Source organism: Diospyros lotus, chromosome 13 (assembly GCF_014633365.1).
Source record: "Diospyros lotus cultivar Yz01 chromosome 13, ASM1463336v1, whole genome shotgun sequence".
Taxonomy (NCBI): Eukaryota; Viridiplantae; Streptophyta; class Magnoliopsida; order Ericales; family Ebenaceae; genus Diospyros; species Diospyros lotus.
In genome coordinates this window covers 2,530,764-2,556,630 of record NC_068350.1, presented here as the reverse complement: position 1 = coordinate 2,556,630, position 25,867 = coordinate 2,530,764, and the positions used below count along the sequence as shown (strand labels likewise).

The following is a 25,867-nucleotide window of genomic DNA, read 5'->3' as shown; positions in this document are numbered from 1 at the left end:
GAAAAGCATAAAAAAAAAGTGGGTCCAGATAGAGTTTCATGGTATATCACCTCCGGCCGCCTTTTATAGTTTATCGTCTTTCTTCAAACAGCTCCGATTCATCGGAGAAAAATAAAAAAAGAGCTTCGATTCGACACAGAAATCAAATACAATTGGGGCAATGGAAGCGGGAACTCTTCTTCTCCGTCCTATCGTTATCACAGCCCCAATATGGAACCCCAAACGCCGCTCCTTTCTTCGTCGTTGTGTTCCTGCTCTCCTTCGCTCCGTCAGGGCTTCTTCCAACTTACAGGTGCATACATTCGCTCAATTTGTTCACGAATTGTTCGGTTGGAGGAAATATTCGTTGTAAATCACAGTCCAATTATATCCTGATATACATGTAGTTGATGAAGATAAATTGTATGTTGAATCTTAAATTTATCAAATATCTATCAAATTCTCATGTTGTTGGGCTGTGATGGACGGTAGCGCGATGATGTGGCAGTTAAATTGAATATTCTCTTCATTTTTTGTTCGTTTGCTACTTGTCTATGTTCCTCTCGCTGATTATGGTTGGGAACGAATTGGAAAGGGAGGGTACAGAGGGCCGAAGCCGAGGAGAGAATGGGCAGCCGATTTGGTGTCAGAGAACGACGACGTTGTCCGGAGTATGCCAATCTACGTCGGTGTCCTCTCTCTGTTGGCCGTTCTCTTCAATCGCGCCGTTTCCGGCATAGCTCCTGTTGCCGATGCCTCCAGGTGATGATGCTGTCTGGAAAATTTCACTTTCTGTTCTCTATTTTTTGGTGAAACACAGCCAAAACAAGATTAATTTTTCATAGCAAAAAACTTGTAACAACCTACTTTTGATAATGGCAAAAGTATTTCCAAGGCAAGAAAAGCAAGTAATATTATTACTTACTCAATCAGTCCACCAGGTGACTGGTATTGCTGTTTCATCTTTGGCTTCAGTCTACCTAGGTGCTGGTTTTCCCATTTCTTCTACGGTTTCAGTATGGCCTGTGCGTTGGGGTTTTGGTTTTGTTGGAAATCAGGCATTATTGATCTCATTCTGCTTTCAGTGCCTTGTTTCCTTTTGATATTGCTTGAGGTGAGGTGTGCAGTTGGTAGAGTTCTGTTTTTCATGCTTTAATGATGTGCAACATTGCAGGGTTATGTTTATCCTTTGATGGCGTTTTGACTCTCTTTTAATAAAATTTTTGGATCATTTCATCAAAAACTAAAAAAAAAAAAAAAATGACTGGTGGAGCACTAAAAAGAGACAGGAGAGAAAACCCAAGTGATCAAAAAAGAGAGTGCAACATCCACTGGCATATCGTGAGTAAAATTGGTGACCCTTGTGAATAGAGAGAGGCATTCTTTTATAGTTATTTGGTTCTTTTGGCACCAACGAAGGCTTTGGAGGTCTAGCTTGTTGCAAGGACAAGTGGCTCATTTCCCTTGACTTGAGAAACAGAGGATTGTCATCTTACGACGAGGGTGACAGCGAAGCTGTCAACCCCAAAGTGATCAGTTTTGTAAGCAATTATATGAGGCGGGAGCTTGAGTAGGGGTATGGCTTCTTGTGAAGCCCCATCCTGTTGGCCACAAAGTGTCTCCCTCTCTCTTTTGACCTATCAAGAACAGGCCCCATTAGCAAGGAGGGAGATGGGCCTTGATTGTGCCCTGTATCCTATCCTCCAACCACAAGTCTATTGGGATTCTGTGCAAAGAAGATCCTAGTTTCTACCTTGATCTAGGTGAGGCGATCATTTTTTGTATGAGTGTACTGTGAATATGTGAGTACAAATCCTCAAGCCCAAAGACAAAGAATTCTGAGATGTGCTCAAGGAGGGAGGAGTTCTACTCAGCCAGACGTATGCTGATTGAGTCTGTCTTCAGGTGGCAATTAGGCTGTCATCCCATGTGTTACCTCATGAGGCTAAGAGGTTTGTCCTTAAGCGATTCATGGTTACTCGGAGAACACCAGTAGGAGTCTGAAAGGAGTACCTACATTACCAAGCTTAATACAGTTATTTGTCAAAGTCAGTGTTATTCATGAAAATCACAACATGATTATCATTGTATTTGGTGGCAGAAATGGAAGATCTGACTTTCCAGGATAGTGAGATAGGCTGGCCAAATAGCTCTCTAAAATGCAGGACACTAGAGATAGAAATGGATTATTAGCTTGTCAGTAGCCATGTTGTTAGAACTTTAACATAAAAAAATAACTGGAAATTTGAACAGAGAATACTTAGTTCTATATGATATATGTTCGGATTTGCATTAGTTAAGTTGTCAAGTCTTGGTAGAGGGCTTTTTGTATGCAGTTGGAAATAATTTGTATGTTTATATTTTATGTGTTTAAAATGTAACGGAAATAACTTATAGAAATTATTTCCGACAGCCCTTATTATTTCATTATTTGCATATAAGTCCTTATTTGTAACCGCCTCTATCTCTTATAAATAGAGGCGGATAGGTTCTCGGTTAGGGCATCATTCATTCTTTTTGATTTTATCTTGCATGGGCCCTAGAGAGATATTGAGAGAGAGCATTGCTCGGTCCTTGTATTCTCAAGAGGGAAGGCTATTGATCATAGTCAATTGTATGCGAGAGAGGGAGTGTTGTATTCTTGATTGGCTTTCTAGTGGATTCTGTCTTGGTCACCGGCAGTCTAGATGTAGAGCATTTCATGCTTGAACCAGGATAAGATTCTGATAGGCAGCCCATAATATTCCACTACCAACAATAAGGACAGAATATGAATTGAAATAGGAGAAGGCCAATTGGTGCATGTACAGACTAACAAATTTAGTTAAGGGGTAGAATGGGAAGAGCAAGGGGGGGGGGGGGGCATGTGAGGGCAACATATTCCTATAAATAAGAGAAGCAAATAGAGTAGAGGGGGGGAATATTTTAGTGAGGATATTGGGAGAGTGTGGACCTCTCGAAAGTCCACTTTCTTTTCATTTTGTTAATTTCCAGCTTGTAGTTCCTTCGATTATCAATGTCCTATCAATTTGGTATTAGAGCGTCATCGATCCTAATGGTGAACTTGACAGACCAAGTAGGAAAATTGGAAGGAAGGATGAAAGGCATGCAACGGGAACTTGATGCCATGAGGGGTGTGGTTCAATCGGTGGGGAAGAAGGCAACAAGCTTGCTGGAACGGTTTGCTTGGATGAGAATGAGGTGGGAAGAGTAGGAACGGGAGAGGAAGAACGAGGAGAGACGAGAAGACCAGGAGAAAGGGAAGAAGGGGAAACAGTCTGGCGAGCACTTACTGATGGGGTCGTCCCTCATTGAGAAGGACACGCCGGAGGTGGGAAATCAACACAAGGAAGCTAGCGGTGAGTATGACGTCTATGAGAGGTCGAACGGAAGGGGCTAACGCCTGGAGATGCCGGTGTTTGAAGAAGACGAACCAGATGGTTGGGTGTTTCGAGCCAAGCAGAGTCTAGTTTCTCCACATCCAACAACTGATTCATGGATCAATTGTCAAGGGCTCAATTCTCTGAGAAATCGGCTAACGATCCCAATGGTGAATTTGTTGGACAGAGTTGGGGAGCTAAGAGGGGAAGATGGAGGGGATGCAGAATGGAGTCGATGCCATAAGAGGGAGGTGCAATCGATGGAAAGGAATGTAGCAATCATGCTGGACCAGTTCGCATACTTGAGGACAAAGTGGGAGGATCATGAACAAGAGAGGAAGAGCAAAGCGAAGGAGGGAGATAGACCTTCGGAATTTACCTAGAATTCCGAGGGATCACTTGGAATCGGGATGGGCAGGGAGTTTGAGGGTGGAATTGGAGGGAACTGGTGGTCGGAAGTGCGGGGAAGAAGGCTGGAGATGCCGAATTTTGAAGGGAAAAATCTGGATGAATGGATTTTCCGAACCGAAAGATATTTCTCTATCAATTAGCTGTCCGAGGAGGAGAAAATCGAGTCAGCTACTCTGTGTTTCGAAGCAGGGGCTTGGGTGTGGTTTCAATGGGAGACTCGACGGAAGGGAGTTCGAAATTGGGAGGATCTGAAGATCCACCTAAGTAAACGAGTTCGATCTTCATAGGAGGGATCAATGGAGGAGAGGCTTTTGGCCCTCAAGCATGATGATTCCATGCGGGAATACCGCCTTCTCTTGAAGACTTTGGTGGCCCTGGCGAGAGAAGTTTCAGTGGCCATACTGGAGGGCACATTTGTTAATAGGTTGAAGCCAAAAATCAAGGTAGAAGTTAGGGTGTTACGGCCATTGGGTCTATCGCAAATCACGGAGACAACCCAGCAAATTGAAGATAAGATTCACATACTCCAAGCCCAAATGGGTCCTGGACCATCTGGGAACCCTACAACAGTTCCCTGTTTTTCACCTTGAGGACAAGGTGAGTTCCGTGGGGGGAGTATTGATAGGCAACCCATAATATTCCGTTACCAGAAATAAGGACATAATAGGAATTGAAATAGGAGAAGGATAATTGGTGCATGTGCAGACTAACAAATTCAGTTAAGGGGTAGAATGGGAAGAGCAAAGAGCGTGGGGTGGGGGGGGGGGGGCATGTGAGGGCAACATATTCCTATAAATAAGAGAAGCAAATAGAGTCGAAGGGGGGAATATCTTAGTGAGGATATTGGGAGTGTGGACCTCTCGAAAGTCCATTTTCTTTTCATTTTGTTAATTTCTAGCTTGTAGTTCCTTCGATTATCAGTGTCCTATCAAATTCTTGTCTCCTTACTTTTCTGCTATTGTGTTGATTTACTCTAATATTGGTTTGTCTATTACTGTTTTCTATTGGGTGGGTTTTGGCTTTTAGAGAGAGTGATTTCTTGTGTGTTAATTGATCCTATTTTCAACAATTTGGTATAAGAGCATAGGATTACACATAATCTCTTTCAAGATTCATCCAAGAACCCAGTCTTAGAAACCCAAGGAAATGGCTCTGTCTGGTTTCGCATCAAGATATGATATTGAAAAGTTTAATGGATCAAATGATTTTTCTTTATGAAAAATAAAAATGCAAGCCCTCCTTGGTAATCTTGGATTAGAGGAGGCACTAAAAGAGGAATCACGGGATAAAGAGAAAGTAGGGGATGGGGCAAAGACTCTCTCGACAGAACAGAGAGCAGATATAGAGGAAAAAGCTTTTAATACTTTGATTCTTAGTTTAGGAGATAAGGTATTAAGGGAAGTATCCAAGATGACTACAGTCTTAGAAATCTAGAAAAAATTGGATAGTCTCTACCTAACAGAAATCTTATCAAGTCGGTTATACCTAAAGACAAAATTCTTTACATTTAAGATGAAAGAAAATCAAAAGTTGCAAGATCATATAGATGAGTTCAATAAACTTTGCCTAGATTTAGAAAACATCAATGTTAAATATGATGATGAAGATAGGGCATTAGTTTTATTACATTCTTTGTCTCGGTCATATGAGCACTTTCTTGATATTTTGCAACATGGCATGGATAAATTGTCTTTAGAAGATGTAATAGGAGCCCTAAATTCAAAAGACTTGAGGCATAACCAAGAAGAAAAAACCTCCAGTGGTGATGTTCTGACTGCTAGATCTAGGAGCTTTAAAAAGGATTCCAAAGGGAAAAACAAATCTAGATCTAAGTCAAGAAATTGGAGGAATCCTGTTAAATGTTATCATTTCCAAGAAGAAGGGCATTTTAAAAGAAACTGTCCAAAAAGAAAGAAAGATTTCAAGGAGAAGAATGTCTTAGATGGTGGAGCATTAGTTTGTGAGTTTGGGTATGACAGTTCTGATGCACTAACAGTGTGTGAGAACTCAGTGATGGAAATGTGGATCATGGATTCCGGTTGTTCCTTCCATATGACACCCAATAGACACTGGTTTGTAAATTACCAGGCCACTGATGGGGGCAAGGTCCTTCTAGGAAATGATCATGAGTGTAAGGTCCAAGGAATAGGAGAAGTAAGGCTTAAGATGCATGGCAATACCCATAGGACCCTTCAAGCTGTAAGACACATCCCGGAATTAAAAAGAAATTTAATCTCTCTTGGTGAATTAACTAGAAATGGCTATAGTTTTAAGGGAGAGGGAGATACATTTAAGGTATCCAAAGGATCCCTAGTGTGTATGAAGGCCAGCCAATAGAATGGGATATATGTTCTGCAAGCTGCTGGGTTAAATGAGGAAGTAGCAGTGGCAAGTGATAAGGCAGCCACAACCTCAAGATTGTGGCACCTTAGGATGACTCACATTAGTGAGTTTGGCCTTAAAGAATTAGCCAAACAAGGGATGTTAAAAGGAAACCAAGTGGCAGGTTTAGATAAATGTGAATCCTGTATATATGAAAAAGCCACTAAGGTAAAATTTAACAAAATAGCTGTGCACTCATCTAAGGGACCCCTGGATTATATCCATAGCGATTTATGGGGACCTGCCCAAATTGTCACTTATGGTGGAGCTAGGTATTTTTTGTCCATAATTGATGATTTCTCAAGGATGGTATGGATTTATGTTTTGAAAACAAAAGAACATACTTTTAAGGCATTCAAAACATGGAAAACCATGATAGAGAACCAAAGGGGGAGGAAGATAAAGACCATTAGGACTGACAATGGCCTTGAATTCTGCAATAAGGAGTTCACAGACCTATGTAAAGATAGTGGGATAGTTAGGCATTTGACTATCCTAGGAAACCCTAGACAAAATGGCCTTACCGAGAGGATGAATAGGACACTCCTAGAGAAAGTTAGGTGTATGCTATTTCATACAAACCCATCAAAGGCATTTTGGGGGGAAGCTATAAACACTGTAGCCTATGTCCTAAATATGTCTCCATCAGTAGCAATTGAGTTTAAGACCCCTTATGAAAAATGGTCAAGACATAAACCTAGCCTAAAACACCTTAGGGTATTTGGGTGTATTGCATATGCCCATGTAAAACAAGGAAACCTGGAACCTAGGGCATAGAAATGCATTTTTATAAGATATCCAGCTGGGTAAAAGGGTATAAGCTATGGAGTCTAGAACCTGAAAACCAAAGGATTGTAGTTACAAGGGATGTCATTTTTGATGAGAAATCTGTAGCTAAGGGACTGCATGATAATGGTAGTAAGGAGCCAACATCTACAATAGAAAATGTAGATATAGAATGGCAGGAAAATATACCTAGTGTAGAAACATCTGGCTCTCAAAGCCAGGATTTGGATCATCATCAAGTAGATTTAGAGGAGCCCATAGCTAACCAAGATTTTGACCCTCATGAAGAAAGAAACGAAGGATCAGATGCAGAAGATCAGCCTAACCAGCATAGGTATAATGTTGTTCGGGATAGGCAGAAAAGACAATCCAAACCCCCTAAGAGATATGGTTTTTCAGACTTGGTTTCCTATGCATTTACAAGTGCATCAGAGGTTGTAGGGGAGGAACCCCTATCGTATGAGGAAGCTATAGCCTCTAAGGATTCAAGGAAGTGGATTGAGGCTATGAAATCAGAAATCAACTTATTAAGAAAGAATGAGACTTGGACCTTAGTTGAAAAGGGACAAAGAGTAGTGGTCTATAAATGGCTTTATAAGATAAAAGGAGTTGGAAAGGATTCTAAGCGTAGATATAAAGTTAGGCTGGTTGCAAGAGGATTCACACAGGTTGCAGGAGTTGATTATAATGAGCTATTTGCCCCTGTGGTTAGGTACACCTCAATTAGAATACTCATTGCAATGATAGCCCACATGGATCTAGTGTTGGAACAAATGGATCATAACTGCATTTTTTCATGGAGAATTAGGTGAAAAGATTCTCATGGAGCAACCTAAGGGGTTCGAGTCTAAAGGAAAAATAGAGCAAGTATGCATTCTTAGGAAATCCTTATATGGACTAAAACAATCATCACGTCAATGATATAAAAGAATTGACACTTTTATGATTGAACATAGGTTTGTTAGGAGTTCATATGATTGGTGTGTATAAGCAAGTATCAAACAACATATCCTTGTACCTCGTATTGTATGTTAACGATATGTTGATTGCAAGTCAATCAAGGGAGGAAATCCAACAGTTAAAGCTGGACTTAAAGTTAGCATTTGAAATGAAAGACTTAGGAGAAGTAAGGAAGATATTGGGAATTGAAATTAAGAGGGATAAACAGTTAAGAACCCTAGCATTGTGACAAGAAAATTACCAAAGGAAATTAATCCAAAGATTTAGAATGGTTGAGGCAAAAGCTGTTAGCACACCATTTGCCTAGCATTTCAAGCTATCAATAAATCAATCTCCTATAAATGAGGAAGATAAGGCAGAAATGAGAGATGTACCATACTCTAGTGCACTAGGAAGCTTGATGTACATCATGGTCTGTACTCGGCCATATCTTGCTCATGCCATGAGTGTGGTTAGCTAGTTTATGGCAAACCCAAGGAAGGCTCATTGGGTGCAGTTAAGTGGATGTTCAAGTACTTAAGAGGATCATTAGGCACTGGTTTGGTTTATGGTGGAGCAAAAAAGGGAATAGAAGCCAAAATCCTAGGATACTCCGATGCAGACTATGCAGCAGATCAGGATAGGAGAAGATCAACCACAGGTTATGTCTTTAAGATTTGGAATGCCACAATGAGTTGGAAGGTCAGTTTACAACATGTTGTAGCCTTATCAACTATTGTGGTAGAATATATTGCCATAGCAGAGGCAATAAAGGAGGGTATGTGGTTAAAGGGGCTTCTAGGAGAATTGCTAGGTAGGGAGATAGATGCCACCTTGAAATGTGACAGCCAAAGCGCAATTCATCTAGCAAGAAATCAGACTCACCATGAACGCACAAAACATATTGATGTGCGTCTGCATTTTATCAGGGAGATACTTGACAAAAAAGAGCTGAAGCTAGAAAAAGTGGTAGGAGAGGAAAATGCAGCGGACATGTTCACCAAGGCCGTTCCAACAGCCAAGATGAAACACTACATGAAGCTACTCAACATAGCTTAAGGAAGTCTAAGCAATCAAGCTTAAGAGGAAGCCGGAAGATAGAAGAAAGGAAGCAAAAGCAGAACCTGGAAGACTAAAGATTGGAGACTCAACTATTGCAAATTGGTGGAGAAAATTGTTAGTATTTGCATTAGTTAAGTTGTCAAGTCTTGGTAGAGGACTTTTTGTATGTAGTTGGAAATAATTTGTATGTTTATATTTTATATGTTTAAAATGTAACGGAAATAACTTATAGAAGTTATTTCCGACATCCCTTATTATTTTATTATTTGCATATAAGTCCTTGTTTGTAATTGCCTCTATCTCTTATAAATAGAGGCAGATAGGTTCTCGGTTAGGGCAGCATTCATTCTTTATGATTTTATCTTGCATGGGCCCTAGAGAGATATTGAGAGAGAGCATTGCTCGGTCCTTATATTCTTGGGAGGGAAGGCTATTGATCATAGCCAATTGTATGCGAGAGAGGGAGTGATGTATTCTTGATTGGCTTTCTAGTGGATTCTGTCTCGGTCATCGGCAGTCTGGATGTAGGGCATTTCATGCCTGAACCAGGATAAGATTCTTGTCTCCTTACTTTTCTGCTATTGTGTTGATTTACTCTAATATTGGTTTATCTATTACTGTTTTCTATCGGGTGGGTTTTGGCTTTTAGAGAGAGTGATTTCTTGTGTGTTAATCGATCCTATTTTCAACAATATACTTACATGACCTAGACTTCAAAACACTTTTGTAAAGTGAACCTCCCATCAACTTATTGCCAACCACAGGCACTGCTTCACAGTAATTTGCAGAAGATGCAGCAGCAAGCTCAGTTTGAAAGATAAATTTGCTATCATAAACAATAGCTAGAGATCTATTACATGTTGCAACCAAAAAAGAGGCAAGAAGACCATAAAATGGTTGCCTCTCTAGAACATCAGTAAACGACAAACTGCAACCGTTTTTCTGTTAAATTATAGGTTGTCTTGCTAATCTTGATCATTCATGAGATATCAATTCTCTTCTACCCAATGCACATTAACATCTTAATGTTTTCTTTCACTTTTCTGAAAAGAAATATCTATCCGTAGCAGAAACTCAGGTCCACTAGCCTCACCGACCATTAAATTATAATTTCAAAGGGAAAATATGATTATGATAACTAGTATAGCAGAACATTGCATAATATCTAGAATGAGTAACCAATTAATAAGAAAAAAGTTCATCAACACAGCAAGTTTTATCCTAGTCTTACACTTTGATCAAATTTGGATACAAAATTTCAAAACGTGCACTTTAAATGCGGTGATAAGAATAACATATAGTGGAGAATTTTTAGCTTTGGCAGGAACTTCAGAGTTCAGATATGATTTAACCTGTGTTCACAGTTGTACCTTTTTATTAATTTTTCTTTGTTAGTATGAAAATAAAAATGAACATAGTGATGGTGAACGTAGATAGTAAAACACTTGAGAGTTGATGCATCAGTCATAGAAGCTATAGGTAGTAGCTTGGAAACTAAAAAATCAGGAAGGAAAGGATTTATCCTTTGACACTCCACACCTTTAGGATTTACCTGAATTAAAAAATTAATAAAACTTTAAAATGTTTCCTAGAATTGGACTGATGGGACTAAAATCTACTTCAAGGGAAGGGGTATGGTATTGAGTTTGGGAGAGAACACTAAGCCTCACCGGTAATATAGTTTTTATTTGGATTGATGGCCATACCTGACTAGTTAGAATATTGTTTACTGCAAAGCCGAGTGTCAATAGATTGGCCTGTAAACTGCACAATGAAAGGTCTTAGATGAATATTGGCATGTATCCAAAGATCAATTTATGATGGCAATTTAAACTATTGATAAGAACAATTGCAACAATATATAATTAAATTTGTTGCAAGTAAACCAACTAAGAGGAGTGGACTAATCTTTCAGAAAACATAACTATATATCATCCCAATCAGAAAACTAATAATGACTGTAAAATAATGGAGCCTAAATTATTTAAAATATTTCTTCCAACTTATAAGTACATATGTTCATTCAATTTCTTGTCGAATTGTTCATTCGGAGAAAATATTCATTATAAATCAAGTCTGATAATATTCTGCCATACATGTAGTTTAAATAATTTAGGCTCATTTTATTTTAAAGTTATTACTTGTTTTCTAATTGAGTTGATAAATGCTTATGTTTTTTGGAAGATTTGTTCAGTTTCCTAGATAGTTTACTTACAGAAAAATTAATTATGTATTGCTGCAATTGTTCTCATCAGTAGTTTAATTGTCATATATTAATATTTGGGTATACCCCCATATTCATCTAAGACCTTTCATCATGCAGTTCACAGTCTAGGGCGGATCTACTGACACTTGGTTTGGCAGTAACCAACATTTTAACTGGTCTAGTATGGCTATCAATCCGGCCAAAAACTATTTTACCGGTGAGGCTCAGTGTTCTCTTTCGCAAACATAATACCATACCCCTCCCCCCAAGTAGATTCTATTCCCATCAGTCTAGGAAACATTTTAAAGTTTCATTAATTTTTGATTTCAGGTAAATCCTGATGGTGTGGAATGTCAGAAGATAAATTCTTTTCTTCCTGATTCTGTAGTTTCTGAGTTACTATGGTACTACAACTTCTAAGACTGATGCATTGGCTCTCAAGTGCTTTACTTTCTATTTTCACTGTTGTTATGCTCACTTTTAATTTCATACTAGGACGAAGAAAAATTGATAAAAAGGTACAAACGTGAACACAGGTTAATTCATATCTAAAGTTCCTGTTTAAGCAAAATATTCTCCATCTATATCTTGTTCTAAAATTTGTGTCCAGATTTGATTAGAGTGTAAGACTAGGATAAAATTAGTTGTGCATGATGAACTTTTGTCTTATTAATTGATTACTCGTTCCATATATTACGCAGTGTTCTGGTATATTCATTCTCATAGTCATATCTTCCCTTCCAAATTCTAATTTAATAGTCTGTTAGGCTGGTGGTCCTTAGTTTTTGCTAGGGATGGATATTTCTTTTTAGTAAGGACAAACTGTAATTACCAGAAAAAAGTTGCCATTTGCCGTTTACTGATGTTTGGAGAGGCTGATTGTTTGTGATCTTCTTACCTTCTATCAGGGTTTGGGAGTCTCTTTCGGTTGCAACATGCAGTAGATCTCTAGTTATTGTTTATGATAACAATTTTATCTTTCAAACTGGGTTTGCTGCTGCATCTTCTGCAAATTACTCTGAAGTGGTGCCCGTGGTTCCCAATAATTTGATGGAAGGTTCACTTTACAAAAGTGTTTTGAAGTCTGGGTCACGTAAGTAATATGTATAAACTGAGTACTCTCTGTTCGAATTCCCCATTATTTTTGTATGTTAAAGTTCTAATAACATGGCTACTGACAAGCTAATGATCCTCAATTTTTGTCTCTAATGTCCATTTTAGAGAGCTATTTGGCCAACCTATCTCTCTATCCGGGGAAGTCAGAGCTTCCATTTCTGCCACCAAATACACAGGTAATCATGTTTTTATTCTCATGAATAAGACTAATTTTGACTAATAATTGTATTAAGCTTGGTAAATGTAGGTAGTCCTTCCAAACTCCTTGTGGGCAGGAGCGAAGCCACCTGAGGCCCAGTGGGTGGCGGTTGCCCCTACTGGGCCAGATTTTTTTTTTAAATTTATTTTTTACAATGTTTACTATTGAAAATAAAAAATTTATATTATATTTTACTACTAGAAATAAAAAAATAAATATTGAAGAAAGTAAGTATATAATGAGCCAGTAGTAACCTTCATAGCATTTTTTACAATTTGCACATAATTTTATTTTTTTATAATAATAATGCAAATAAAACTAAGTATTGAAGAAAATTGTGAAGCAAAGAAAGCAAACATGGATGAAATTTATATTGAAGAAAATGAACAAATTAACAAAGCAAATATTGAGCAAATTGATGTTGCACAACTTCCTATGGATCTTGGGCTAAGAACTACAATAATGAATTACAATGTTAATTTTCAAGATCAAATTAGAAGAGTCTACTTGCAAAGAGGTTTGTGTCAGCCTCGAAATCAAAACGATTCATTCCAGCTTGATTCAATGAATTTGGTTATTGGTTGGAATATAGTATAAGCAAAGATGTCGTATTTTGCTTATACTATTATCTTTTTAAAATAAATAATGAGGAATAAGGAGATGGTGATTCTTTTATAAAAGAAGGGTTTAGTATTTTTTTTTTTTTAAAAAAAGATAGACTTTAAGTTCATGTTAGAGATGCTAATAGTGCACACAATTAAGTTTGAAACAACTGTAAAATCTTAATAAATCAAGAGCAAAATATTGAGATAGTTTTCTTCAGCCAGTTAGAACAAATACTGTGTAATTATCGAATTCGTCTAAATGCATCAATTGATTGTGTTTGAATTTTTCTATGGCAAGAACTAACATTTCATGGTCATGACGAGTCTAAAGATTCAAATAATCAATGTAGTTTCTTGAACAATTGTAATTTCTAGTATGAAAAGTTGTAAGGAACAATTGCAAAAAAAAAAAAAAAGATATCATTTTAACATTATCATTATTATTTTATTTTTAAAATTATATTTTTTGTATTTAAGTTCGCCCCCATTGAACCAAAATCCTGGCTCCGCCCTTGCTGGTAGGGTTCTCCAAATAACCATGAGTTGCCTGAGGACAGACCTCTTAGCTTCATGAGGTAACACACAGGATGACAACCAAATTGCCACCTCAAGACACTATGAAGTTCTCTCATTGACTCAGCCAGCATACATCTGCCTGAATAGAACTCCTCCCTCCTTGAGCACCTCTTAGAACTCTTTGTCTCTGGCCCAAGGGTTTGCCCTCGCATCTTCATGGTACGCTCATACAAATAATGATCACCTTGAAGCCTAGATCAAGGTAGAAACTAGGATCTCTTTGCACAGTATCCCTAGACACACATTGCCAAAAGGGATGTCATCTTGATGGGTCAAAAGAGAGAGGGAGACACTTTGTGGCTCATGGTGCCTCACATAGAACATTACCCTTGCTCAAAGCTCCCACATCCTATAATACAATCACTTTGGGGTTGACAGCTTCATCGTCACTCTGATTGTGAGATGTCAATCCTTTGTTTCTTGGGTCAAGGGAAATAATGAGCCACCTGTCCCTGCAACATGCTTGTCGTTGAAAGCCTTCTTTGGTTCCAAAAGAACCAAATAACTAAAAAAAGGCTTTTCTCCACTCACCAGGGTCACCAATTTTTTCTCACCATATGTCAGTGGATGGTGCCACTCTCTCTTTTGATCACTTGGGTCCTCCCTTCTCACTCCTTTTAGTGCCCCAGTCGCCTGGTAGTACTATTACTTCCCATAAAGCCAGGTCACATGCATTAACTAAAATTACTTGCTTTTCTTGCCATGGAAATACTCATCATTATCAAAAGTAGGTTGTTACAAGTTTTTACCATGAAAACTTAATCTTGTTTTGGTTGTTTTTATCAAAAAATATAAAACAGAATGTGAAAAGCTCTTGGGATTATTGCTGTTGAAATTTTTTCATATTTGCTTATGAAGGGCATTGGGTCCAAAATGGGGAGAGAGAATTTTGCCCCAGGGTTTGGCCTGGTGGTCAGGGGGGTATGCTCCCCTCGCTGGCTGCTAGAGATCAAACCTCAGTGGGGCTATAAGCTCATAAACCTTTGGTTGGTTTAGCTGGTGTGCATGGTTTGCTGGCTACTTTGTTGTGGGCATTCATGGTTTACCTGATCCGCACCGTTATTGGTTGTTGATTCCTTGTCCTAAAACAAAAAAAAAAAAAGAAAAGAAAAGAAAAGAAAAGAAAGAATTTAAGAACGTCAGGCTATCACGATGTAATTGTGTAATACCTTAGAGCTGGGACATTCGTTGGGGAAGGGTTACCCTTTAAATTTGATCAACCTTTAGTAATAATGTAAAATTCAACAAAAAATTTTGTGCACTTTGATAATCATTCTGGAGTTCTTTGTGAAGACACAACTTACAGTTTCCTAGCATACTAGTTGGAGAATTACATGATTTCTTGATTCACATATTGATTTTTGAATATAGTAATGTTGCAGGAAGCTTGTGAATAATTCTGGATTGCTCAAGCTTTGAGCTTCTGTGGCTTGTTCTTGTTTCCTGAATAGATAGCGTAAAGAAGCCTTTCCATTGGAAAGGAAAGGAATAGGTGTAACTGAAATCATTCTGTGCCCTTCTCTAGTCTGAAATCTTATGACTAGAAAGTTTTCTGGGTGGGTTTCCTAATACTTTTTCCTCTGGCAAACTGATTGTTTTCTTCTGTAGCATTACCATTTTCTTTCTTGATGTTAATGGAAAGTTGATGTTTTGAGTGTTTTCTACTGGCATGTTATTGATGCTAAGCCTTTTAACCTCAATGCTGTACATATATTTGGTTAAATCTCTTGTTTTAATATTTCTGTTCTGAAAAAGTTTTTGTATTTTCACATATATATTTCCATTTTATTGTCATACAGGTGTCAGGACTGCTAAAGTATATATTGCTTATTCTTGCTTCTTAAGTACTACTGTACTACTGATACAAATTTCAATTTAGCAGGCAGTCATCTTGCAGCCACTTGGAGACAAAGGAATTGCAATAATTGGTGGTGACACTATTAGGGGCTTTACAACCTCTGACCAGGTACTTCCATAGCATTAGAAATTTTTATCTCTTCTTGTCTAATGTAGCACCTTTGGTACATCTACCAACCTTCCATAAGTCAGGTTTTTGTTTATAGCACATTGCTACCAAGGTAATGAACTTCAGATGCTTTGCATCACAATTACCCTCCTCCCCCGCTTTGTTTTGGGTTTTCTATATCTTTTGGAAGATGTATTTTCTTTTTAAAGAACTGTTCTATTGTCTTCATGTATTCACTCGTGTCTCCAGCAACAAAGGATCTTTCTCAGTGCACAAAATTAATAAGAGTTTATATACCATCAATCTGGAATTCTTTTTTTTGTCCTTGTAATTATCTCCATTGGATTTTTTATTCCTTTATGTGAAACATCAAACAGAAAATTGCTTGGTCAACCAAATAGGTAGTGGTCATTATCAGATGAATAAATTTTGTGGATCTAACCCGATGTAATTCCTTAACCCTTCTTTACAGGCATGGATTTCATTAATTGCAGAGAAGTTGGATGCTACACTTACAAAATTTCTGAACAAACCCCCTATGATGGTCCAAGATATAGCTTGAAATCAATCAATTTCTCAAATAATTTGATTTTCTGTCGGCCTATGTTTCTTTGAAGGTTTTTATCAAGGTAATTTCTTTTCTTTTGGTGGATGCCTATTTCTGTTTGTAGTGTTGTATTCTTTTCATGTTAAACGATACTCTTCCTGTTTGAAACTTGAAAGTAGGGAAGTTATTCCAAAAGTTTCAGAACTGTTCTACAGATAAAAACCACCTACCAGGTGGTCCAATGGTTTTTAGTTTTGACCTTTTTCCTTTTAGGATGTTGCTTGATATTTGTGGTTCTGGAAAGCACATTTAGAGGATAGATTCTAGTCCCGCAGCATGCCAGTGACAATATTAGAAATGCATTCTACCACTTGTTCATTCCTTTTGGTAACTCTTCTAACTACTTAATGGGCTCTGTTCCCATTGAAACTTTCCTTGTACCTTGATGTGCTTTTAGGACACCTCTTGTATTAGTCTGCCTTGTATGTTAGTAGACGCATGAAATTTTAGAATTAAGGTTCACAGACTGAAAGAGAAACGTTTACATCCAGAAACTATGTAATATGCCCAATGTATCAATGCAAAGTTAAACTCTTATTAAATGTATAAAAAAGAATTATTTTACTGTGCTTAAAAACCTGTCCACTAGCAGCAATCAGTCTGCTATCTTTATTACCCCATCATCCTGGTTTGAGATTTTTTTTTTTTTGTAAATAAAAAATGTATTAAACAAGAAAAAATAGCGCAAAGCGATTACAAGAAACAGCAGGGCCATGGCCCCCAAATAGTTAGGAATTCTTGAGATCAGTCAACTGCAATCAACAAAATAGTTTAGAATGGTTTGCTGTGTTTCACTTTCACCCACCTAAATTCTGCTTCACCACCCACGAGTTACATTATAAATTTCACCTGCTTAATTTACCTCAGAGAATTGCAATATTCCATATATTATTCAAATGATCCTATTTTCTTATTTGTTTGAACTAACTTAAGTAAATTATTTAGTAACATATTGTTATTATTTTCTTCATGTAATAAGGATGAGGATGCTAGGATAGATATATGGCCATATAAGAAAAGATAAAACTAGAAATGAGGTTGTTCGTAATAAGGTTGGAGTGATTCCTATTAAAAATAAGATGTGGGGGACACAATGAAGATAGTTTGTTCATGTGAGAAGAAAACTAATAAAGGATTATGTGAGGAGAGTAGATAGAACGGAATAAATATCTAGCAAACTAGACAAAGGAAAAGGATGACACTTTGGCAAGAGACACTCAAGTATGATATGAGTTATAAGAGCTTTATAGAAATTAAGACCATAGATAAAAATGACTAGCAAATTAGAATTTATGTATCTAATCCCACATAATAGGATAAAGGCTTGAGATATTATTTTTATCTTATTTTGTCCAGGTGAAAAAAAAAAATGTGGTGCCATGATTTTAGTGAATCTTTATTTTTCAAAAGAATGCTCATCAATTAAGACTTGATATGTTATTGTTTAATACTCACCAATATTTGTTGTTGGAGTAATGTAGACATTCATATTTAGTTTGCGAACATAATTTTTGATATACACAAATCATGACTAGCCGAATTAGTTATTTTATTATATATATTTAAACAAAGTAAATCAAATATAGCTTACTAATTCATTATCAAATCTTGCTGAAAATTTTGTATTATTTTTCAAGTCCCTGACAACAAGAAGAATTTCAGTCAGCATCATTCCCCCAAAATTCATACAGTTGAATCAGTGTTGTGCAAGTATTGCATGGTTATCATAAGTTAAAATGATCAACTTTTATCTCTTTCCATCAAGCAAGTGGGACAAGAACTGTTATCAGTTTTTCACAAAAAGAGCTTTTGTACACTTGCTTGACGGAAAGAGATGGCTGATTATTTTAACTTAACCAGTCAATACTTGCTCAGCACTTATTCATGTGCATGATATTTGGGGGAATTATACCTGCTGAAATCAGAAACAGAGAGAGAAACAAGTAGTGGTATAGCGATATTCTTATGCCCAAAACAGATGGCAATATTAATTCCAGTAAAACTTATCATACCTCATCCGTGAAGATTGAAGATTGAAGATTGAAGATTGAACCAGGTACAGAAATTCATATGTTAAGGGTTCCAAAATGGAGCTGCAACATGGGTCACACATGTAGGATTCTTTGAGGCTTTTTAGCTACAGTGACCTAGAAACAAGACTCAGCCATGATATGTACTAAATGTCAAGGATAAATGCAGCATTCACTAACTGCTGTATTGCCAGGTCTTATGGCCCAAAATACGGTTCTCATCTTTATAGACTAAGCATGAGATCATATCCAATACTTACCAATGCTAGGAAATTATTGCCGTAGCAGAAAATTAAGCAGGGTGAACTCTCATATTCAGAAAATAATCTAAGTTGTATTTTGTGTCTAAGATATGAGAGTTCACCCTACTTAATTTCCTGCAATGACAATAATTTCCCTCTTAGCCTTGAATGTAGCATCCCAGATTTTCAAACTCAAATATGATGCAATACTTGAGGTTATTAGGTTCTAATACTTGAGGAAATAGGTCATTTCAACGGATTATAGAAACCTTGAGACAAAGGTTCAATTTCTGAACCAGTGGCAAAATCGTAAATAGTGAAGTTCGGGTGAAAGTGTAATTTACTTAAAATCTTAGGGTGCTAAGTGTAATTTATCCATTTTTTAGGGACCAAAAAGTGTAATTAAAAATGGCCCGGGGATCAAGTTGCAAGGGCCTAGGTGCAGTTATGCGAAAAGTTTAGGCCAAAGCGTTGTTTGTTAAAATCTTAAAATATCTCTTCAAAATATCTTAGATTTCAAACTCAAATTAAATGGAGCTTTGGATCGTTTTGAAGTTCAAGTCCAAGTCTTCCTTAAGTCTTTGTTTAAAGTCTAAGTTTGCTCCAAGTCTTTTGTTTAACCTCTAAGATTACTTAAGCCTCCAAAAGTCTCAAAATCTTATCCTCAAGGACACATGTCAATCAACCATTGGCCACTTGGAAGATAAGATAAGGTCACATGATGGCTCATAATGACCCCCTGAGGTGGCATTACGTGATTAGCCAAGGAAAAACTTACTTAGTCTCCAAGTTTGCAAAAGTCTCCAAATCTTATCCCTAAGGACATGTGGCAAGCATTCATTGGTCACTTAGGAGATAGGATTTGAAGTCTCATGATGACGCGACACGTGGCGCGATTTGGTTCGTTGGAGTTTCCTATAAATAAGGGTTTTGGGGTTATTCATTTTGGACACCAAGTAAGAAGGAAAAGGAAGGGAGTTTGAGAGAGGAAATGTTGTCGAAAAATAAGGGAGAAAGTTGAGAGAGAATGAGCCTCGACGGAGTTTTCGGGCATTTCTCAAAGTTCGTGCCAACTAGTAAGAAAATTGAGAGAAAATCCATCCCGGTCGTTGTAAACCGTGCTTTCTAGGGTAATCGGTCAAGGTGAGTGATTCCTGTATGTTTTGTGACACTTTGAGCATTTGTTGCTTTACTTGTGTGTGGATGTTTGCTTACATATCATGCCTTTGTGGCTTACATGTCATATTTTCCCTTGTTTATGCATATTCCTTCTGCTTTGTCATATATAATGTTCGTGTTGGTGACTGTGGTTAATTGTTGGGACATTATGGAAGATCTCATGCTCTTACGGTGAGCCATGGGTGACTATGATGACTGCGGAGGTGATTACAACACCTTGACATTACTACCACATGGGTGGATTTTATAATAGCATTATTGCATTTGCACGCATATACTTATCTTTTCTGATTCACTCACTTAGATGTATATCTAACTTGGGTTGATGCCCCTGCAACGTGGAAGTGCCAGGTGTTTCAGGTTCCCTTTCAAGCGTGGGCGAGGAAGAAATGATCGGCTAGCTTAGGACTTTTGGTTTCATTATGTACCCTTATAACTCAAGTGATGTATTGTAAATAGCAGCTAGGATACTCAAGGTTGTAAAGAGTGTGTGTGAGTGTCCTATAATTGTACTTGCTGTGATGTGTTGTGTTTTATGGAGTATTGAAGGTCGTATACATTTATTGTACTTGTAAAGAAATCTAGTGGAAATCCCTTTATTTAGCTTTCGTTAAGCTTTCAGGTTCGATCCAAATGCTTCCGTTGGTAAGGGTTTCCATAACGCTCGTAGGTGATGTCGGTTTATGTTTCGCATTGTTGCGTATTTTGGAAAGTGGGGCGTTACAGTTGGTATCAGAGCTAGAATATATGGTTCTTATTTAAGTGTGATTGATTAATTTTGAGGATATTTAGGTTGTGGTGGCTTTGTGGTTTTGATTTAAATTTTAGTTTACTAACTTTGAGAATGTTTTGATTCATGGCAAGAATAGATCCGAAACCAAGGAAGAATGATTTTTGGTTTTGCGAGACAAATGATTGTATGTAGATGTACCTGAAATGACACAATAGTGAAATAAAAAGTCTATATACGTGTACAAATGTGATAAATGTAAATAGCATTGTAGGATGTTTTCATGTTACTAATCTTTGAGTTTTGATGATAGGATGTTTTCATGTTCTGCCCAATACTCACTTTCGCTTGGGTCAGCATTTGACCTTCCTCGAAAAATAGGGGGATTTAATCGTTGGAACCTATCGATGGTATCCGGCACTCGAGGAATATTTTGACCCGGTGGCTAAGTCTTTTACATATACGTGATCATATGTTCTAGAACTCGCTCCACCCGATCTATACGGTCCTCATTTTCCTAACCCTCGCCTTTAGACGAGTTTCCCCGGGACAACTCTACTCCCTCCTCCTAGGGACGTCATGCCTCCTCCTCCTGGGTGCCACCCCTTTGTCTGAAGGTTTGGGATTGTCCAGTGTTCACCATTTGAAACAACCACAAAGTTTATAAGAATGACATTTAAGGATCACGTGTTTTGAGTCCATAAAGCAAATTAGCTAGACTTGTCTTACAGAAATCATAATTGGAGCTTCTAAAATTCTCAAAGAAAGTAATACTAACCCTTATGGTCAGACCTACCACTATCCCACAAAATACTTTTCTGATGCCCTTAGGTTCTTAAGATTCTCCTATCTCCCAAGTGCTTGCGAGGTCTTTCTCAAACCCTATCATTCTTTAAATGCTTCAAATGAAATTTATAAATTATTTCTTAATTTGATCAAATTCACTTAATCCTCACACCCAATTTGTCCATTCCCAGCCTTATCCAAAATCCAAAAGAGTTTTACATAGCCCATATTTCTGTTTACCATTCCTACATAGGTACACGTTCAACTATACATAACTGCTACGCTTTACATTAGACCATCACACTTTATACTATCACTATTTCATTACATCCTCGTTATACACAACTGCTAGAGTATCATCTATGCCATCCGAGTCTACTATTTTATTTGTCATACAATCTAAAATTCCCGTGCGTAAGGGGTAAGTGCTATACCTATTCTACAATCACTAGTATAATACAACATATCCGATTTGATATCTATCATACATATCTACAACCAACAAAATTTCCTAGTCCAAAGCAGAGCTATTCTTCTTCTAACTCCGATGCTGTTAGAGGCGTGAGTTCCCTTTCCTCGGGAAAGTCTACATGGCCATCCTCATCTACTGGCATGTCTCCAATTTCTTGATTTAGTTCTGCCTTGCGCAAGTGATTGACAAATGTCTCAATATCAGGGTAAAGCCTTATCCCAAAAGTTGATGAGCTAATTCATGCATTTTCGGGGTTAGTATAGATACCAAATAGCCCAACTGAAGATCTACTATGTACAAGAGCATTAGGCCTAGTGGAATTTGCTGTATAACGAGAACAACCATATCAAGAAAATTCTCCAGAGCATCTACAAGATGCATGATGCGTCCCTGAAGCACCGCAGTCCACCAGCCCATAATGGCCCTTTGGCGTTGATTATCTATCTCATTGGGATCCATATCCTGTCACAAATCAAAACCTCAATATCAGTCAAAACATAACTTATCCAAAATCACAGTAACCCCTGTTCTGATACCACTATACTACTCCCTCAGCTCAAATATCACAGGAAGGCATACACATAATTGCCTAAGGGGTGTTAGGAAACCCTAAATAATGAAAGCTATGGATCAAACCTGCCAAGAAAATTGGAAGGGTTTCCCCATACTAATATAAACACATACAAGCTTTTCTTAGGGTGATGTTCAAGTTTGACATTAAGTAGTACAATCGCCAACTGATACAACGCTTTGTTTACAACTCAAACAAGACAATACATTAAGCCACAAGATAAAAGGGAAAAAAAAAATCAAGCGTCCATAATTTCCTTTCCATTTGCCTCGCTTGCTTCCTTAGATCCTAATACGTCAAACATACCTGGAATGCGGAACGTTCCAAAGGCATCAACCCAAGTTAGATAACAAATATCTAAGGTGGATGATTTCTTGCATTATTCTTGCTACATATTGATCATTTATTGAATCATTTGTGTTGAATGTGAACCTACTCACGTGGTTTCTTTGTTTAGCATGTTTCTTTGTTTAATTACTTCACTACATAGCATGAGGTGTTGTGGCAAGCTAGTGGCTGTCATGGGTGGCTCTATGGAGTCACATATTTGTGTTTAATGTGAGCATGGCGTGCGTGGGGGTGATTGCAACACCTTGGCATGGCTTCCACAAAAGGGGATTACACTTTGCATATGTGCATTACATACATGCTTTATTTCTTTCATGAAACCACTTCACTTACACTTTGCATATGTGTAGATGTTTGACATGTCAGGATTTAAGGAGGCAAGCGAGGCAAATGGAAAGGAAATTATGGACGCTTGATGTTTTTTTTTCCCTTTTATCTTGTGGCTTAATGTATTGTCTTGTTTGAGTTGTAAACAAAGCGTTGTATCAGTTGACGATTGTACTACTTAATGTCAAACTTGAACACCACCCTAAGAAAGGCTTGTATGTGTTTATATTAGTCTGGGGAAACCCTTCCAATTTTCTTGGCAAATTCGATCCATAGCTTTCGTTGTTTAAGGTTTCCTAATACCCTTTAGGCAATTATGTGTATGCCTTCCTGTGATATTTGAGCTGAGGGGGTGTTACAGTGGTATAAGAGCAGGGGTTACTGTGATTTTGGATAAGTTATGTTTTGACTGATATTGAGGTTTTGATTTGTGACAGGATATGGACCCCAATGAGATAGATAACCAACGCCAAAGGGCCATTATGGGCTGGTGGACTGCGGTACTCCAGGGACGTATCATGCATCCTGTAGATGCTCTGGGAAATTTTCTTGATATAGTTGTTCCTGTTATACAGCAAGTTCCACCAGGCCTAATGCTCCCGTACATAGTAGATCTTCAGTTGGGCTATTTGGTATCTATACTAACCCCGAAAATACAGGAATTAGCTCATCAACTTTTGGGATAAGCCTATACCCTGATATCATGTTTGGATCTTTCTCGAAATTCATGCCAAGCAGTAAGAAAACTGCGAGAAAACCCATCCCACTCGTTGTAAATCGTGCTTCCTAAGATAATCGGTCAAGATGAGTGATTCCTGCATGTTTTGTGACACTTTGAGCATTTGTTGCTTCACTTGTGTGTGGATGTTGGCTTGCATATCATGCATTTGTGGCTTACATGTCATATTTTCCTTTATTTATGCATATTCCTTCTGCTTTGTCATATATTATGTTCGTGTTGGTGACTGTGGCTAGTTGTTGGGACATCATGGAAGATCTCGTGCTCTTACGGTGAGTTATGAGTGATTATGATGACTGCAAGGGTGATTGCAACACCCTAGCATTGCTACCACAGGGGTGGATTTCATAATAACATTATTGCATTTGCACGCATGTACTTACCTTTTCTAATTCACTCACTTAGATTTATATCTAATTTGAGTTGATGTCCTTGGAACGTTCTATGTTCCATGTATATTGGAAGTGCCAGGTGTTTCAGGTTCCCTTTCAAGCGTGGGCGAGGAAGAGATGATCGGCTAGCTTAGGACTTTTGGTTTCATTATGTACCATTGTAACCCAAGTGATGTATTGTAAATAGCAGTTATGATACTCAAGGTTGTAAATGGTGTGTGTGGGTGTCCTACAATTGTACTTGTTGTGATGTGTTGTGTTTTATGGATATTGAAAGTTGTATACATTTATTGTACTTGTAAAGGAATCTAGTGAAAACTCCTTTATTTAGCTTTCGTTAAGCTTTCAGGTTCGATCCAAATGTTTCTGTTAGCAAGGGTTTCCATAACGCTCGTAGGTGATGTCGGTTTATGTTTCGCATTGTTGCGTATTTTGGAAAGTGGGGTGTTACATTGAAGGTAAAGTATAAGGTACGATTTTGTAAGAAAAGAAGGGAATTGAAACTGATTTTCTTACTATTGAAATAATGTACACGGCTGGTTCCTCTTATAGAGGAGAAGATTTATACATATGAAAACTAATATATCCATCTTCTACAATAAATACCATATGCATATTTACACTTGTTAGGAAAGTTTCCTAAGTTAGACTTGAGACAACTATTAGGAAACTTCCTATTCTAGGACCAGAGAGAGACTATTATTAGGAAGGCTGCTGCATCTTTGACCTTATTCCAGATTAGGAAAGGCTTCTGCATCTTTGACCTTCAGCGCACGAGTACACTGCGTGTACACTATCACATGAGCACATAGGAATACACAATCTCAGGAGGTCACGAACACAGCCCACAGAGCCACCCATCATACGCATGCTTCAACAGATTTCATGCTTTTAGCATAGAAAGATGAGAACTGTATATTGGGATTACCGTTATTGCGCTGTCTCCCACCACTTGTATCCTCAATTTCGACAGATGAGGTAAATCGCAGACGGGTCTTTGGCTCTTGTCTAGGTTGAATATCGAACCTGTGACCTACTAATACTAACTCTAGCTTATCACTTGTCCATTACTTGATCTATACCCTTGGGGGCAAGATGAGAATTATATCTTAGGCCATACAAAGGAGGTTTCAGCAATATGTCAGCCAGTGAAAGCTGCATTTATGCTTGATGTTTTGGGCTGCCTATCATGTCTGAATCTTGCTTCTCGGTCACTTTAGCCAAAAGCTTTAAAGCATCCTGCATGTGTGACTCATGTTGCAGCTCCATTTGGAACCGGCAATAGCATATGAATTTTTGTACCTGGTTTAATCTCCAATCTTCTCTGATGGGGTTTGATAAGTCTTACTGGTATTAATATTGTCATCTGCTTTGCACATAAGGATATGGCTATTACCATTTCTTGTTGTTTCTCTCTGTTTCTTCCTGATTATGTCCTTCCAAATTTCCAATGCTACTAAAGAGAACTGATAATTGAGGTATTTCAAATTATATGTCCATGATTACACAATTCCTGGCATTTTTTGATTCGTGTGGTTTTGGATTGTGACTGTTGAATTCTTTTTGCTTTTCATACTGTTGCAATGGTGAATCAGAAACTTGTATGTCTGCATGTTCATTCTTATTTGCATTTAGAAGGTCATCATTCTTCATGCACTCTAAATTGGTAAATTTCTTGTTCTATAAGCCAATTTGTTTCTTTGGTACCTTCATCACTCACCGTGAATTTGAGCGTGTATTGTCGAATAGAGATGTGGCAGGTTTCAGTCTTGTACTCTTTTGATCTCATATGAGTTACATTTGTCATCACTGCAACAGTAAGCACATACTAGATCCA

The 25,867-nt window shown here is 37.8% G+C and overlaps 2 protein-coding genes across 8 annotated transcripts; one reads left to right on the top strand and one right to left on the bottom strand.

Moving 5' to 3' along the window:
- The first annotated feature begins 29 nt into the window (after positions 1-29).
- LOC127788428 (protein COFACTOR ASSEMBLY OF COMPLEX C SUBUNIT B CCB4, chloroplastic) lies at positions 30-24,333 on the top strand. 7 transcript variants are annotated; one of them, XM_052316670.1, is made up of 9 exons: positions 32-292; positions 575-741; positions 11,263-11,362; positions 11,476-11,549; positions 12,054-12,238; positions 12,367-12,437; positions 15,521-15,607; positions 16,080-16,236; positions 24,110-24,333. In XM_052316670.1, exons 1-8 carry the CDS (start codon positions 161-163, stop codon positions 16,167-16,169), a joined length of 906 nt encoding a protein of 301 aa, XP_052172630.1. In that variant the 5' UTR covers positions 32-160; the 3' UTR covers positions 16,170-16,236; positions 24,110-24,333. The 7 variants fall into 7 exon arrangements, with proteins under 7 accessions (XP_052172634.1, XP_052172630.1, XP_052172631.1 ...); XM_052316671.1 differs by having other exon boundaries at positions 24,104-24,333; XM_052316668.1 differs by lacking the exon at positions 24,110-24,333 and adding an exon at positions 20,011-20,450 and having other exon boundaries at positions 33-292.
- On the bottom strand, positions 21,416-25,846 carry LOC127788429 (uncharacterized). Its single transcript, XM_052316675.1, has 2 exons — positions 25,751-25,846; positions 21,416-22,115 (listed from the first exon to the last, which is right to left on the bottom strand). Exons 1-2 carry the CDS (start codon positions 25,835-25,837, stop codon positions 21,867-21,869), a joined length of 336 nt encoding a protein of 111 aa, XP_052172635.1. The 5' UTR covers positions 25,838-25,846; the 3' UTR covers positions 21,416-21,866.
- Positions 25,847-25,867: the final 21 nt, after the last annotated feature.

What these genes read in the sequence shown, in the direction of transcription:
- LOC127788428 (XM_052316670.1), top strand. Translation starts at nt 161, where the DNA reads ATGGAAGCGGGAACTCTTCTTCTCCGTCCTATCGTTATCACAGCCCCA. An exon ending in CCTGTTGCCGATGCCTCCAG is followed by an intron (nt 742 to 11,262) that starts GTGATGATGCTG and finishes TTCATCATGCAG; the next exon opens with TTCACAGTCTAGGGCGGATC. An exon ending in TTCTGCCACCAAATACACAG is followed by an intron (nt 12,438 to 15,520) that starts GTAATCATGTTT and finishes ATTTCAATTTAG; the next exon opens with CAGGCAGTCATCTTGCAGCC.
- LOC127788429 (XM_052316675.1), bottom strand. Translation starts at nt 25,837, where the DNA reads ATGACAAATGTAACTCATATGAGATCAAAAGAGTACAAGACTGAAACC. An exon ending in AATACACGCTCAAATTCACG is followed by an intron (nt 22,116 to 25,750) that starts GTGAGTGATGAA and finishes GATTTGTGACAG; the next exon opens with GATATGGATCCCAATGAGAT.